Source organism: Cherax quadricarinatus, chromosome 51, assembly GCF_038502225.1.
Source record: "Cherax quadricarinatus isolate ZL_2023a chromosome 51, ASM3850222v1, whole genome shotgun sequence".
NCBI classification, from domain to species: domain Eukaryota; kingdom Metazoa; phylum Arthropoda; class Malacostraca; order Decapoda; family Parastacidae; genus Cherax; species Cherax quadricarinatus.
In genome coordinates this window covers 5,758,720-5,773,719 of record NC_091342.1, presented here as the reverse complement: position 1 = coordinate 5,773,719, position 15,000 = coordinate 5,758,720, and the positions used below count along the sequence as shown (strand labels likewise).

Here is a 15,000-nt window from a genome sequence, read left to right as displayed (position 1 = left end):
ACTACTGTCTCCCCAGCTCCTCCACTACTGTCTCCCCATCTCCTCCACTACTGTCTCCCCATCTCCTCCACTACTGTCTCCCCAGCTCCTCCACTACTGTCTCCCCAGCTCCTCCACTACTGTCTCCCCATCTCCTCCACTACTGTCTCCCCAGCTCCTCCACTACTGTCTCCCAGCTCCTCCACTACTGTCTCTCCAGCTCCTCCACTACTGTCTCCCAGCTCCTCCACTACTGTCTCCCAAGCTCCTCCACTACTGTCTCCCCAGCTCCTCCACTACTGTCTCTCCAGCTCCTCCACTACTGTCTCTCCAGCTCCTCCACTACTGTCTCCCAGCTCCTCCACTACTGTCTCCCCAGCTCCTCCACTACTGTCTCCCCAGCTCCTCCACTACTGTCTCCCAGCTCCTCCACTACTGTCTCCCAGCTCCTCCACTACTGTCTCCCAGCTCCTCCACTACTGTCTCCCTAGCTCCTCCACTACTGTCTCCCCAGCTCCTCCACTACTGTCTCCACAGCTCCTCCACTACTGTCTCCCCAGCTCCTCCACTACTGTCTCTCCAGCTCCTCCACTACTGTCTCCCAGCTCCTCCACTACTGTCTCCCCAGCTCCTCCACTACTGTCTCCCCAGCTCCTCCACTACTGTCTCCCAGCTCCTCCACTACTGTCTCCCAGCTCCTCCACTACTGTCTCCCCAGCTCCTCCACTACTGTCTCCCCAGCTCCTCCACTACTGTCTCCCAGCTCCTCCACTACTGTCTCTCCAGCTCCTCCACTACTGTCTCCCCAGCTCCTCCACTACTGTCTCCCCAGCTCCTCCACTACTGTCTCCCCAGCTCCTCCACTACTGTCTCCCAGCTCCTCCACTACTGTCTCCCAGCTCCCCCACTACTGTCTCCCAGCTCCTCCACTACTATCTCCCCAGCTCCTCCACTACTGTCTCCCAGCTCCTCCACTACTGTCTCCTAGCTCCTCCACTACTGTCTCCCAGCTCCTCCACTACTGTCTCCCAGCTCCTTTACTACTGTCTCCCCAGCTCCTCCACTACTGTCTCCCCAGCTCCTCCACTACTGTCTCCCCAGCTCCTCCACTACTGTCTCCCAGCTCCTCCACTACTGTCTCCTAGCTCCTCCACTACTGTCTCCTAGCTCCTCCACTACTGTCTCCCAGCTCCTCCAATACTGTCTCCCAGCTCCTCCACTTCTGTCTCCCAGCTCCTCCACTACTGTCTCCCCATCTCCTCCACTACTGTCTCCCCAGCTCCTCCACTACTGTCTCCCCAGCTCCTCCACTACTGTCTCCCCAGCTCCTCCACTTCTGTCTCCCAGCTCCTCCACTACTGTCTCCCAGCTCCTCCACTACTGTCTCCCAGCTCCTCCACTACTGTCTCCCCAGCTCCTCCACTACTGTCTCACCAGCTCCTCCACTTCTGTCTCCCAGCTCCTCCACTACTGTCTCCCCAGCTCCTCCACTACTGTCTCCCCAGCTCCTCCACTTCTGTCTCCCAGCTCCTCCACTACTGTCTCCCCAGCTCCTCCACTACTGTCTCCCCAGCTCCTCCACTACTGTCTCCCCAGCTCCTCCACTACTGTCTCCCCAGCTCCTCCACTACTGTCTCCCCAGCTCCTCCACTTCTGTCTCCCAGCTCCTCCACTACTGTCTCCCAGCTCCTCCACTACTGTCTCCCCAGCTCCTCCACTACTGTCTCCCCAGCTCCTCCACTTCTGTCTCCCAGCTCCTCCACTACTGTCTCTCAGCTCCTCCACTACTGTCTCCCCAGCTCCTCCACTACTGTCTCCTAGCTCCTCCACTACTGTCTCCTAGCTCCTCCACTACTGTCTCCCAGCTCCTCCACTACTGTCTCTCAGCTCCTCCACTACTGTCTCCCCAGCTCCTCCACTACTGTCTCCCAGCTCCTCCACTACTGTCTCCCCAGCTCCTCCACTACTGTCTCCCAGCTCCTCCACTACTGTCTCCTAGCTCCTCCACTACTGTCTCCTAGCTCCTCCACTACTGTCTCCCAGCTCCTCCAATACTGTCTCCCAGCTCCTCCACTTCTGTCTCCCAGCTCCTCCACTACTGTCTCCCCATCTCCTCCACTACTGTCTCCCCAGCTCCTCCACTACTGTCTCCCCAGCTCCTCCACTACTGTCTCCCCAGCTCCTCCACTTCTGTCTCCCAGCTCCTCCACTACTGTCTCCCAGCTCCTCCACTACTGTCTCCCAGCTCCTCCACTACTGTCTCCCCAGCTCCTTCACTACTGTCTCCCCAGCTCCTCCACTTCTGTCTCCCAGCTCCTCCACTACTGTCTCCCCAGCTCCTCCACTACTGTCTCCCCAGCTCCTCCACTTCTGTCTCCCAGCTCCTCCACTACTGTCTCCCCAGCTCCTCCACTACTGTCTCCCCAGCTCCTCCACTACTGTCTCCCCAGCTCCTCCACTACTGTCTCCCCAGCTCCTCCACTACTGTCTCCCCAGCTCCTCCACTTCTGTCTCCCAGCTCCTCCACTACTGTCTCCCCAGCTCCTCCACTACTGTCTCCCCAGCTCCTCCACTACTGTCTCCCCAGCTCCTCCACTTCTGTCTCCCAGCTCCTCCACTACTGTCTCCCAGCTCCTCCACTACTGTCTCCCCAGCTCCTCCACTACTGTCTCCCCAGCTCCTCCACTACTGTCTCCCCAGCTCCTCCACTACTGTCTCCCCAGCTCCTCCACTACTGTCTCCCCAGCTCCTCCACTTCTGTCTCCCAGCTCCTCCACTACTGTCTCCCCAGCTCCTCCACTACTGTCTCCCCAGCTCCTCCACTTCTGTCTCCCAGCTCCTCCACTACTGTCTCCCCAGCTCCTCCACTACTGTCTCCCCAGCTCCTCCACTACTGTCTCCCCAGCTCCTCCACTACTGTCTCCCCAGCTCCTCCACTACTGTCTCCCCAGCTCCTCCACTTCTGTCTCCCAGCTCCTCCACTACTGTCTCCCCAGCTCATCCACTACTGTCTCCCCAGCTCCTCCACTACTGTCTCCCCAGCTCCTCCACTTCTGTCTCCCAGCTCCTCCACTACTGTCTCCCAGCTCCTCCACTACTGTCTCCCCAGCTCCTCCACTACTGTCTCCCCAGCTCCTCCACTACTGTCTCCCCAGCTCCTCCACTACTGTCTCCCCAGCTCCTCCACTACTGTCTCCCCAGCTCCTCCACTTCTGTCTCCCAGCTCCTCCACTACTGTCTCCCCAGCTCCTCCACTACTGTCTCCCCAGCTCCTCCACTACTGTCTCCCAGCTCCTCCACTACTGTCTCCCAGCTCCTCCACTTCTGTCTCCCAGCTCCTCCACTACTGTCTCCCAGCTCCTCCACTACTGTCTCCCCAGCTCCTCCACTACTGTCTCCCCAGCTCCTCCAATACTGTCTCCCCAGCTCCTCCACTTCTGTCTCCCAGCTCCTCCACTACTGTCTCCCCAGCTCCTCCACTACTGTCTCCCCAGCTCCTCCACTTCTGTCTCCCAGCTCCTCCACTACTGTCTCCCCAGCTCCTCCACTACTGTCTCCCCAGCTCCTCCACTACTGTCTCCCCAGCTCCTCCACTACTGTCTCCCAGCTCCTCCACTACTGTCTCCCCAGCTCCTCCACTACTGTCTCCCCATCTCCTCCACTACTGTCTCCCCATCTCCTCCACTACTGTCTCCCCAGCTCCTCCACTACTCTCTCCCCAGCTCCTCCACTACTGTCTCCCCATCTCCTCCACTACTGTCTCCCCAGCTCCTCCACTACTGTCTCCCAGCTCTTCCACTACTGTCTCTCCAGCTCCTCCACTACTGTCTCCAGCTCCTCCACTACTGTCTCCCAAGCTCCTCCACTACTGTCTCCCCAGCTCCTCCACTACTGTCTCTCCAGCTCCTCCACTACTGTCTCTCCAGCTCCTCCACTACTGTCTCCCAGCTCCTCCACTACTGTCTCCCCAGCTCCTCCACTACTGTCTCCCCAGCTCCTCCACTACTGTCACCCAGCTCCGCCAATACTGTCTCCCAGCTCCTCCACTACTGTCTCCCAGCTCCTCCACTACTGTCTCCCTAGCTCCTCCACTACTGTCTCCCCAGCTCCTCCACTACTGTCTCCCCAGCTCCTCCACTACTGTCTCCCCAGCTCCTCCACTACTGTCTCTCCAGCTCCTCCACTACTGTCTCCCAGCTCCTCCACTACTGTCTCCCCAGCTCCTCCACTACTGTCTCCCCAGCTCCTCCACTACTGTCTCCCAGCTCCTCCACTACTGTCTCCCAGCTCCTTCACTACTGTCTCCCCAGCTCCTCCACTACTGTCTCCCCAGCTCCTCCACTACTGTCTCCCAGCTCCTCCACTACTGTCTCTCCAGCTCCTCCACTACTGTCTCCCCAGCTCCTCCACTACTGTCTCCCCAGCTCCTCCACTACTGTCTCCCTAGCTCCTCCACTACTGTCTCCCAGCTCCTCCACTACTGTCTCCCAGCTCCTCCACTACTGTCTCCTAGCTCCTCCACTACTGTCTCCCAGCTCCTCCACTACTGTCTCCCAGCTCCTCCACTACTGTCTCCCAGCTCCTCCACTACTGTCTCCCCAGCTCCTCCACTACTGTCTCCCAGCTCCTCCACTACTGTCTCCTAGCTCCTCCACTACTGTCTCCCAGCTCCTCCACTACTGTCTCCCAGCTCCTCCACTACTGTCTCCCAGCTCCTCCACTACTGTCTCCCAGCTCCTCCACTACTGTCTCCCAGCTCCTCCACTACTGTCTCCCAGCTCCTCCACTACTGTCTCCCCAGCTCCTCCACTTCTGTCTCCCAGCTCCTCCACTACTGTCTCCTAGCTCCTCCACTACTGTCTCCCAGCTCCTCCACTACTGTCTCCCAGCTCCTCCACTACTGTCTCCCAGCTCCTCCACTACTGTCTCCCAGCTCCTCCACTACTGTCTCCCAGCTCCTCCACTACTGTCTCCCAGCTCCTCCACTACTGTCTCCCAGCTCCTCCACTACTGTCTCCTAGCTTCTCCACTACTGTCTCCCAGCTCCTCCACTACTGTCTCCCAGCTCCTCCACTACTGTCTCCTAGCTTCTCCACTACTGTCTCCCAGCTCCTCCACTACTGTCTCCCAGCTCCTCCACTACTGTCTCCCAGCTCCTCCACTACTGTCTCCCAGCTCCTCCACTACTGTCTCCCAGCTCCTCCACTACTGTCTCCTAGCTCCTTCACTACTGTCTCCCAGCTCCTCCACTACTGTCTCCCAGCTCCTCCACTACTATCTCCCAGCTCCTCCACTACTGTCTCCCCCACTCCTTACAGCGCAGGTTTTGAGGTAGGTAAGTAGAGAGTTACAGTACAGCTGCTGGACAGAGGAGTCAGCATCTCAGTGTTAGATCGCTACACCTGTAAATAACAACATTAACAATAACAAAATAGAATCAAGAACAATGTATCTAACAGAATAACAAGAACATGAACAAGAAAATAACAATATTATCATATGTGACACAGAGATGTCAGCTACAACAGCCTATCTTCCTCTACGGATGACACCCGAATTTGCATGACAGAGTTAACCCTGGACAACACTGACACACTCCTAGCGGACATTAACCAAATGTTTACGTGGGCCGCAGAAAACAACATGAAGTTCAGTGAAGAGGAATTTCAATTAGTCCGATATGGAAAACTCGAGAAAATTAAAACCGTATCAGAGTACACAACAAATCTAAACCTCACAATAGAGCGAAAAACTAGTGTGAAGGACCTGGGAGTGATAATGTCAGAGAACATCACTTTCAAAGATCACAACAATGTATCTACCATATTTCCTAAGAAAATGATAGGATTGATAATGAGAACCTTCAAAACTAGAGACGCCAAGCCCATGATAATTCTCTTCCAATCATTTGTTCTCTCTAGGCTGGAATTGGAGTATTCAGTATAAAGAGAACTTTTATGGCACGTGTAAGTACGATAAAGTACCTAAATTACTACGAACGGTTGATGAATTTGATTTGTATTCCCTGGAATGCAGGCGAGAAAGATACATAATAATATACTCTTGGAAAATCCTAGAGGGATTAGTACCAAACTTGCACACGAAAATCACTCCCTACGAAAACAAAAGACTCGGTAGGAGATGCAACATTCCCCCAATGAAAAGCAGAGTCGCCACGAGTACGCTGAGAGACAACACAGTAAGTGTCAGAGGCCCAAGACTGTTCAACTGCCTCCCAGCATACATAAGGGGGATTACCAATAGACCCCTGACTATCTTCACGAAGACGCTGGACAGGCACCTAAAGTCAGTACCTGCCTAGCCGGGCTGTGGTTCCTACGTCGGTCTATGTGCAGCCAGCAGTAATAGCCTGGTTGATCAGGCTCTGATCCAACACAAGGCCTGGTTACGGACAGGGCCGCGGGGGCGCTGACCCCCGAAACCCTCTCCAGGTATATTCCAGGTAGTAACAACAACAACAACAAAACAATTTCCACCATAACATGAAAAAAATAACGAGAACAATAGCAACAATAATACTAACAACACTAACATTAACATTAACAATAATAACATTACTAACTACTATAACAATAACTCTAGGAACTGCAATAACAATAACAATAACACCTGCAACAACAATAAAAGAAATTATTAACAACAATAACACTACTAACAACACCAATATATAAAATATAGTGACAATAAAAATAGCAATAATAACAAATAATATATATATATATATATATATATATATATATATATATATATATATATATATATATATATATATATATATATATATATATATATATATATATATATATATATATATATATATATATATATATATATATATATATGTATACTGTTGGTCTCAGACCAGTTTACACGTACCTCGGTCACTCCTCGACCCGAGGAAAGCATCAGAGTGGGCGAAACGTGCTCAAGTTATTAACAAGAGCACCGGTGGGGAGGGGGAGGAGAAACGAGCACTGTAACCGAGTCCATGTACCGACTCCGGAATAAAGCCGTACAAAGACTAGGGCATGTAAGGGCTTCACTAAACTCATGAATCTTCAATCAACAACACTCGGTTTGAGTTAGTTTTTCTACCTAGTTTATGTTATAATTCTAATTATCTACAATCACGTGATAAAAAACAACTGCTTGTTGCAGGCCAACATCAACACAGTGCAACAACACTCCAAAGTTTCCTTTAATGAAGGTTTGAATCCTGTCCTATCCCGCATCCCAAAATCCTCGCGTGAAAAGCAGTTTCAATTATCTCAATTTTTTCAATAAAAATTAACAGACTGGTGTAGCTATGCAGCCCAATATCAATCTTAATACGTTTCACACGTAAAATATACCACCGTTTAGGGTTTAAAGCCGATTGCGAGAACCATTCTTCAGTTAATGCCTGGAAACTAGTTGGTTAAATAGCATTATCAGATAACAAGGTACACAGCCCAGAATTAATGCGAACCTTCTTTTGCAACGTGGCTACCATCGCTCGAGGTTTGAAGCCAATTAGAAGAAGCATTCTCTAGTTATGGCTCTTATTCTAACTGTTGCAAGGTTATTAACCACGCTGAGACATGAATGAGTTACGTCTATAAATCTAGACTTACTGAGCACCATCTTGAGTGTGTAAGAAATAGTGATAATCAAACTGAGCGCCATCCTACGACTCTCACTAATGTTGAAAGTTTCAAGCCGAGCGGAAGAGGTTTTCTCGAGTTATCACACGGAAATCAGATCATTGGAGAGGACTGTATGACATTAATCAGACTGAGAACTGCACCAGTCCATGTATGTGACAGCTGCACCAGTCCATGTATGTGACAGCTGCACCAGTCCATGTATGTGACAGCTGCACCAGTCCATGTATGTGACAGCTGCACCAGTCCATGTATGTGACAGCTGCACCAGTCCATGTATGTGACAGCTGCACCAGTCCATATATCTGACAGCTGCACCAGTTCGTGTATCTGACAGCTTCATCAGTCCATGTATCTGACAGCTGCAGATACATGAATAATGATAATAATGATAATGATGATAATTATGATGATAATAATGATGATGGTGCTAATGATGATGGTGCTAATGATGATGACGATGATGATAATGATGGTGATGGTGATAATAATGTTGATAATGATTATAATAATAATAATAATAATGATAATAATGATGATGATAATGATGATAATGACGAATGTGTGGTGGGCAGGCAGTGTGTGTGGTGGGCAGGAAGTGAGTGGTAGGTAGGCAGTGTGTGGCAGGCAGGTAGTGTGTAGTGGGCGTTGTGTGGTGGGCAGACAGTATCTGTGGTGGAAGGCAGTGTGTGGTAGACAGTGTGTGGTGGGCAGGCAGTGAGTGGTAGGCAGGCAGTGTGTGGTGCACAGTGTGTGGTGGGCAGGCAAGCAGTGTGGTGGGCAGGCAGGCAGTGTGGTGGGCAGGCAGGCAGACAGTGTGGTGGGCAGGCAGGCAGGCAGGCAGGCAGGCAGGCAGTGTGGTGGGCAGGTAGGCAGTGTGGTGGGCAGGCAGGCAGTCAGTGTGGTGGGCATGCAGTGGTGGGCAGGCAGGCAGGCAGGCAGTGTGGTGGGCAGGCAGGCAGGCAGGCAGGCAGGCAGGCAGGCAGTGTGGTGGGCAGGCAGGCAGGCAGCGTGGTGGGCAGGCAGGCAATGTGGTGGGCAGGCAGGCAGGCAATGTGGTGGGCAGGCAGGCAGGCAATGTGGTGGGCAGGCAGGCAGGCAATGTGGTAGGCAGGCAGTGTAGTGGGCAGGCAGGCAGGCAGTGTGGTGGGTAGGCAGGCAGGCAATGTGGTGGGCAGAGAGAGTGGGTTAACTATCTACTACTGCGTTTAAATCTCCAAGTCTCCCCCGCATCATCTTCACTCGCTCGCTCACGCTCCCTCATCTCTCTCTCTCTTTCTCTCTATATATCATCATATACTCTCTTCCTTACCTCCTCTATCACAGGTATCCACTCGAACACATCCTCTTCACAAACACCAGCAGATAAATACACAAGCACACATGCAAAACACCAGGTGTATAATGTGTCTTGTGTATGTGTGTTTGATAGAGAATTTCTCTTGTCTCAGATGATGGCTCTGACGAGTCACGAAAGCCAGCCTGAAGATGAGTTCGACTTACCTGCACATTTGTATGATTTCCTGCATTTGTGTAGGTGCTGAGGTAGCGAGGCGTGGGTGCGTGTGTGGGCTGGAGTGGGGTGGGGGAGGAGGGGCGGCCTCTCACCACCTATTCCATGAGTTAAGAGGCGCGCGGGGATGCTGCAGAAAAATGATAACTCAAGACTTGTTGCACCGTCGATGTGTTGGCAGACAGCAGCAGTGTACACCACTCACCAGCTCAGTCACTACTGAGCCACTCCTCACCATTGCTCCTCTAGGTGCCCCAGCCCCGCCCCTGGGTATCCCCCTCCACGCCTCCTATTGGTCGACGGGTGCTCATCCTTGCATCAGGGTTGGCTAGGATGGAAGATGGGAGGGGAGGTTAGCCAGGGGGAGCTCCGCCCCCCTCCATCCATGAGGCTGGAGTGTAAACAGAGATGAGTCTGACCTGGTTCTACCCCCCTTCCTTCCTGCCCTCCCCTTGTATTGTCTCGTCTCCTGATCTCTTGCCCATCTTCAAAACCTTGGTTGCACCAACACTCTCCTATCATCACCACACACACCGCTCCAGTGCAGAGAATAAATAACGCTGGAGATATGAAGAAGAGCTGTGAGGTAATCAGTCCCTGAAGTCTTGCTGGGAAGTGTTAAATCCTTCAGTCTTGACACACTGAATACTTCCTATATTGCACTGACTCCTGTATAGGATTGATAAAGCCACTGGTGGGCGAAACGTTTACACAATGAAGATATCCAAGTGTTGTACATGTGTCTTATTTACATATTCTAACATGCTCCAAAACCATACCAGCGCCACCTATCAACCACAAACACCCGCACTGGTACAACATCAAGGTGGAGAATGTTGCTTCGACACTGTGTGAGATGTCGGGGAGAGAGCTCTTCTGGCAGTGAGAGCTCATCATGCAGGGGATTTTTAATTGGCGGTACCTGATTCCTCCCTGGGCACTCGCCTCGACCCCAAGCGTCACTGCGGCAGTGACGCTTGTGACCATGGTCTTATATGTCTTAGGTCAAAGGGCAAAGACCAGAAGGCATGAAGACACTGACATTTATCAACAGATCTTGCTACAGCTCGCTGGCCAGCAGTTGGCACCCCTCAGCGAGTGGTTGTGAGTCTTACTGAGTGGTGGTGAGTCTTGAGTGGTTGTGAGTCTTACTGAGTGATTGTGAGTCATTGTGAATAGTTGTGAGCCATTCTGATTGGTTTTAAGTTGCCGTGAGTCTTCTGAGTGGGTGTGATTGATTGTCAATCAATCAGTGTATCTGTGAGTGGTTGTGAGTCACTGAGAGTGAGTGTGAGTTACTGTGAGTGCTTGTGAGGCACTCAGTGGTTATGAGCCACTGTGAGTGTCTATGAGGCACTAAGAGTGGTTATAAGTCACTGTGAGTGGTTGTGAGTCAGGAGAGTGAGAGACGGAGGAGGGGAGGGTGTGGGACCTTCCCTCGGTGCATTTCAGCAGGCTCCTGACCTCTCTTGTGCAGGTCTGTGACCTCTCTTGGTAAAGCTTGGTAATCTGACCCATTTCTCGTGGTCTTGTGCTGGTCACTTCTTGCCTCACACTCCCCTTTCTCCTTATTCTCCCCCTTCATATCTCCTTTTCTTTCTCTCGGTGCATCATATCACACGCTATCCTTTCTCCTCTTCTTCATTCTCTTTAAATATTCTTCATATTTCTTTCTTCTTCACAATGCACACGTATTTCTATCTCTTTTGCTAATCTTGTCTTCTACTCTCTTATTTGTATTTTCTTGCTTTGTACACACCCGTCTAGATTTGGTAGATCCAACACTGAAAATAGTACACCATCAACACTGTTGTTGTTGTAACTACAAACACTGAAGATAGTACACCATTAACACTGTTGTTGTTGTAACTACAAACACTGAAAATAGTATACCATCAACACTGTTGTTGCTGTAACTACAAACACTGAAAATAGTATACCATCAACACTGTTGTTGTTGTAACTACAAACACTGAAGATAGTACACCATTAACACTGTTGTTGTTGTAACTACAAACACTGAAGATAGTACACCATTAACACTGTTGTTGTTGTAACTACAAACACTGAAGATAGTACACCATCAACACTGTTGTTGCTGTAACTACAAACACTGAAAATAGTATACCATCAACACTGTTGTTGTTGTAACTACAAACACTGAAAATAGTACACCATCAACACTGTTGTTGCTGTAACTACAAACACTGAAGATAGTACACCATTAACACTGTTGTTGCTGTAACTACAAACACTGAAGATAGTACACCATTAACACTGTTGTTGTTGTAACTACAAACACTGAAGATAGTACACCATTAACACTGTTGTTGCTGTAACTACAAACACTGAAAATAGTATACCATCAACACTGTTGTTGTTGTAACTACAAACACTGAAAATAGTATACCATCAACACTGTTGTTGTTGTAACTACAAACACTGAAGATAGTACACCATTAACACTGTTGTTGCTGTAACTACAAACACTGAAGATAGTACACCATTAACACTGTTGTTGCTGTAACTACAAACACTGAAGATAGTACACCATTAACACTGTTGTTGTTGTAACTACAAACACTGAAGATAGTACACCATTAACACTGTTGTTGTTGTAACTACAAACACTGAAGATAGTACACCATTAACACTGTTGTTGCTGTAACTACAAACACTGAAGATAGTACACCATTAACATAGCTCTGCTGTTGTAACTGTCACAAAGAGCCTTTCCGGGAACTTTACACAATATATATGAGGCTCATTTTGGAGCACGCAGCACCAGTGTGAAGCCCACACCTGAGGAAGCAAGTTAAGAAACTGGAGAAAGTACAGAAGTACACAACTATGCTTGTTCCTGAGCTATGAACTATGACAAGAGACAACTAGAATTGAATTTGGAGACACTGGAGAAAAAAAAGAACCAGGGTAGACATGATAACAACATACAAAATACTCAGGGGGATTGACAGGATAGGGATAGGATAGGGTATGGGAACATGAAGAAGAAGCGTTAGGTAATCAGTCCCCGAGTCTTGCTGGGAAGTGTTAAGCCCGCAGTCTTGACACACTGAACACTTCCACTGATTCCTGTATTGGACTGACAAAGCCACTGGTGGGCGAAACGTAACCACAATAAAGACACCCAAGTGTTGTATATGTGTTTTACTTACATATTCCAACAGGCTGCAAAACCACACCAGCGCCACCTAACAAACTCAAACACTTACACTGGTATAACTTCAAGGTGGAGAATGTTGCCTCAACAATGTGCGAGAACGTCGGGGAGGAGAGAACTCTTCTGGCAGTGAGAGCTCCTCATGCAGGGAATTTTTAATTGGCGGTACCTGATTCCTCCCTGGGCACTCGCCTCTGTCATACCCCGTCAGTATTTCTTCCTCCTCTTCCTCCTTGTTTTTGCTCCTTCACACTCGTCTTTGTTCTTACGTGGCTGTGGAGTAACTTTGGTTCACTTGTGACCTCTGATGATGTGTCATTTTCAAAGTGACTTTTATCTTCTCTTTATACTCTATATTCATTTCTGTCTCTCTGGCTTAATTTCCGTTTTTTTTTACGGTTTGATTTGCTTATTATTTGTTTCAGCCTTCCTTGCTCCTTCCCTTGTTCCCTCTACACTCCTGGCTGAACCACGGGCCTCTCTCTCTCTCTCTCTCTTTCTTATTCCTCTTTTTCATGTTTGGGATACATCTTTGCTCTGCCTCTTGGCACTTTTCTGTTACCTCTCTCCTGTCTTGTGTACTTTTTCCCCACCAGTTATCTTTCCTGTTACATCTCATTCACAATGTTTCTTATTTCATCATAGTCCTCCATTCTGTAGTCCCATTTCCTGTTTCTTACCATTACTGTTCCTCTCTTTCTCTCTGTGTTTGTGATGGCCAAGACTCAGCTCCTGGCCCCACCTCTTTGCTTCAAAAATTGGCCGGCATACACTATATCAAGGTCTCCTGGAGTCCTGTCATACCTATTCCTGAAGCTGAATTTGATGTCTATCTCCATCACCTCTTTCTATCTGTTTACCACCCTCAGGCTGAAGAAATGTTTCCTAACATCTTTGTGACTCACCTGTGTTCTTTCACCAGTGCCTTCTTGCCTCTGTGCCTAGTGTGTGGAATAACCTGGTCCTCTCTGCTCCAGAGAAACTTTATACGTTGTTATCATGTCTCTCGTGGTCGTATCTAATTGTCTAAGCGTCTTCTCATAGTTCTGGTATCAGTCTACTTCTAAAAGTGTTGTCTCAGGTGTGGGCTCCATGCTGGTGCTGCGTATTATACAACAGCTCTGACGCTGTGATTATAGGATTTGCTTACCTGCCATGCACACGTTATATAAAGTGATTTATCCGAACCTCTGGTGATATGTTAAGTGTAATAATTACTCCCAGCTTCTTCTCCTTATTTGATTTCTTTAATTTTCCCCTCCCAGTTTACATACCTTGTCTAGTCATTATTTACCTTCTTCGTTCTGCATTCCTTTGCATTTGTCTGGGTTAAACTCTAACAGCCAGTTTGAGCACTGGTGCTCAAGTGTTGCTGTAGTTTATCTCCACTCGTCAGTCTTGTTATGTTTCCAGTCATCAAAGACTGATACATAACAAGTGATCTCTGGCGGAACATTTACGTTTATTAAGAAGAAAGTAGGTGCTGGGTACCATCCTTGAGGGACCCCCACTGTTTACACTCACCCAGTCCCATGGTTCCTCACTCACCCCTCACTGTTTAGTTAGTCACTCACCAACACTCACTGGTTCCTCACTCACCAACACTCACTGGTTCCTCACTCACCAACACTCACTGGTTCCTCACTCACCAACACTCTCTGGTTCCTCACTCACCAACACTCACTGGTTCCTCACTCACCAACACTCACTGGTTCCTCACTCACCAACACTCTCTGGTTCCTCACTCACCAACACTCACTGGTTCCTCACTCACCAACACTCTCTGGTTCCTCACTCACCAACACTCACTGGTTCCTCACTCACCAACACTCACTGGTTCCTCACTCACCATCACTCTCTGGTTCCTCACTCATCATCACTCACTGGTTCCTCACTCACCATCACTCACTGGTTCCTCACTCACCATCACTCACTGGTTCCTCACTCACCAACACTCTCTGGTTCCTCACTCACCATCACTCTCTGGTTCCTCACTCATCATCACTCACTGGTTCCTCACTCACCAACACTCACTGGTTCCTCACTCACCATCACTCTCTAGTTCCTCACTCACTATCACTCACTGGTTTCTCACTCACCAACACTCTCCGGTTTCTCACTCACCAACACTCTCCGGTTCCTCGCTCACCATCACTCTCTGGTTCCTCACTCACTGGTTCCTCGCTCACCATCACTCTCTGGTTCCTCACTCACCAACACTCACTGGTTCCTCACTCACCATCACTCACTGATTCCTCATTCACCATCACTCTCTGGTTCCTCACTCACCATCACTCAATGATTCCTCATTCACCATCACTCTCTGGTTCCTCACTCACCATCACTCTCTGGTTCCTCACTCACCATCACTCACTGATTCCTCATTCACCATCACTCACTGGTTCCTCGCTCACCATCACTCTCTGGTTCCTCACTCACCAACACTCACTGGTTCCTCACTCACCATCACTCACTGATTCCTCATTCACCATCACTCTCTGGTTCCTCACTCACCAACACTCACTGGTTCCTCACTCACCATCACTCTCTGGTTCCTCACTCACCATCACTCTCTGGTTCCTCACTCACCATCACTCACTGGTTCCTCACTCACCAACACTCACTGGTTCCTCACTCACCATCACTATCTGGTTCCTCACTCA

The 15,000-nt window shown here is 49.5% G+C and overlaps 1 protein-coding gene across 1 annotated transcript in view; it reads right to left on the bottom strand.

Moving 5' to 3' along the window:
* The window catches only part of LOC128694722 (neuronal PAS domain-containing protein 4A-like), a 106,980-nt gene extending 97,622 nt beyond the window's left edge, over positions 1-9,358 (bottom strand). Inside the window, 1 exon segment of the mRNA XM_070095719.1 lies at positions 9,147-9,358. Within this exon segment, the coding sequence (XP_069951820.1) occupies positions 9,147-9,172 (26 nt within the window). The 5' untranslated portion in view covers positions 9,173-9,358.
* Positions 9,359-15,000: the final 5,642 nt, after the last annotated feature.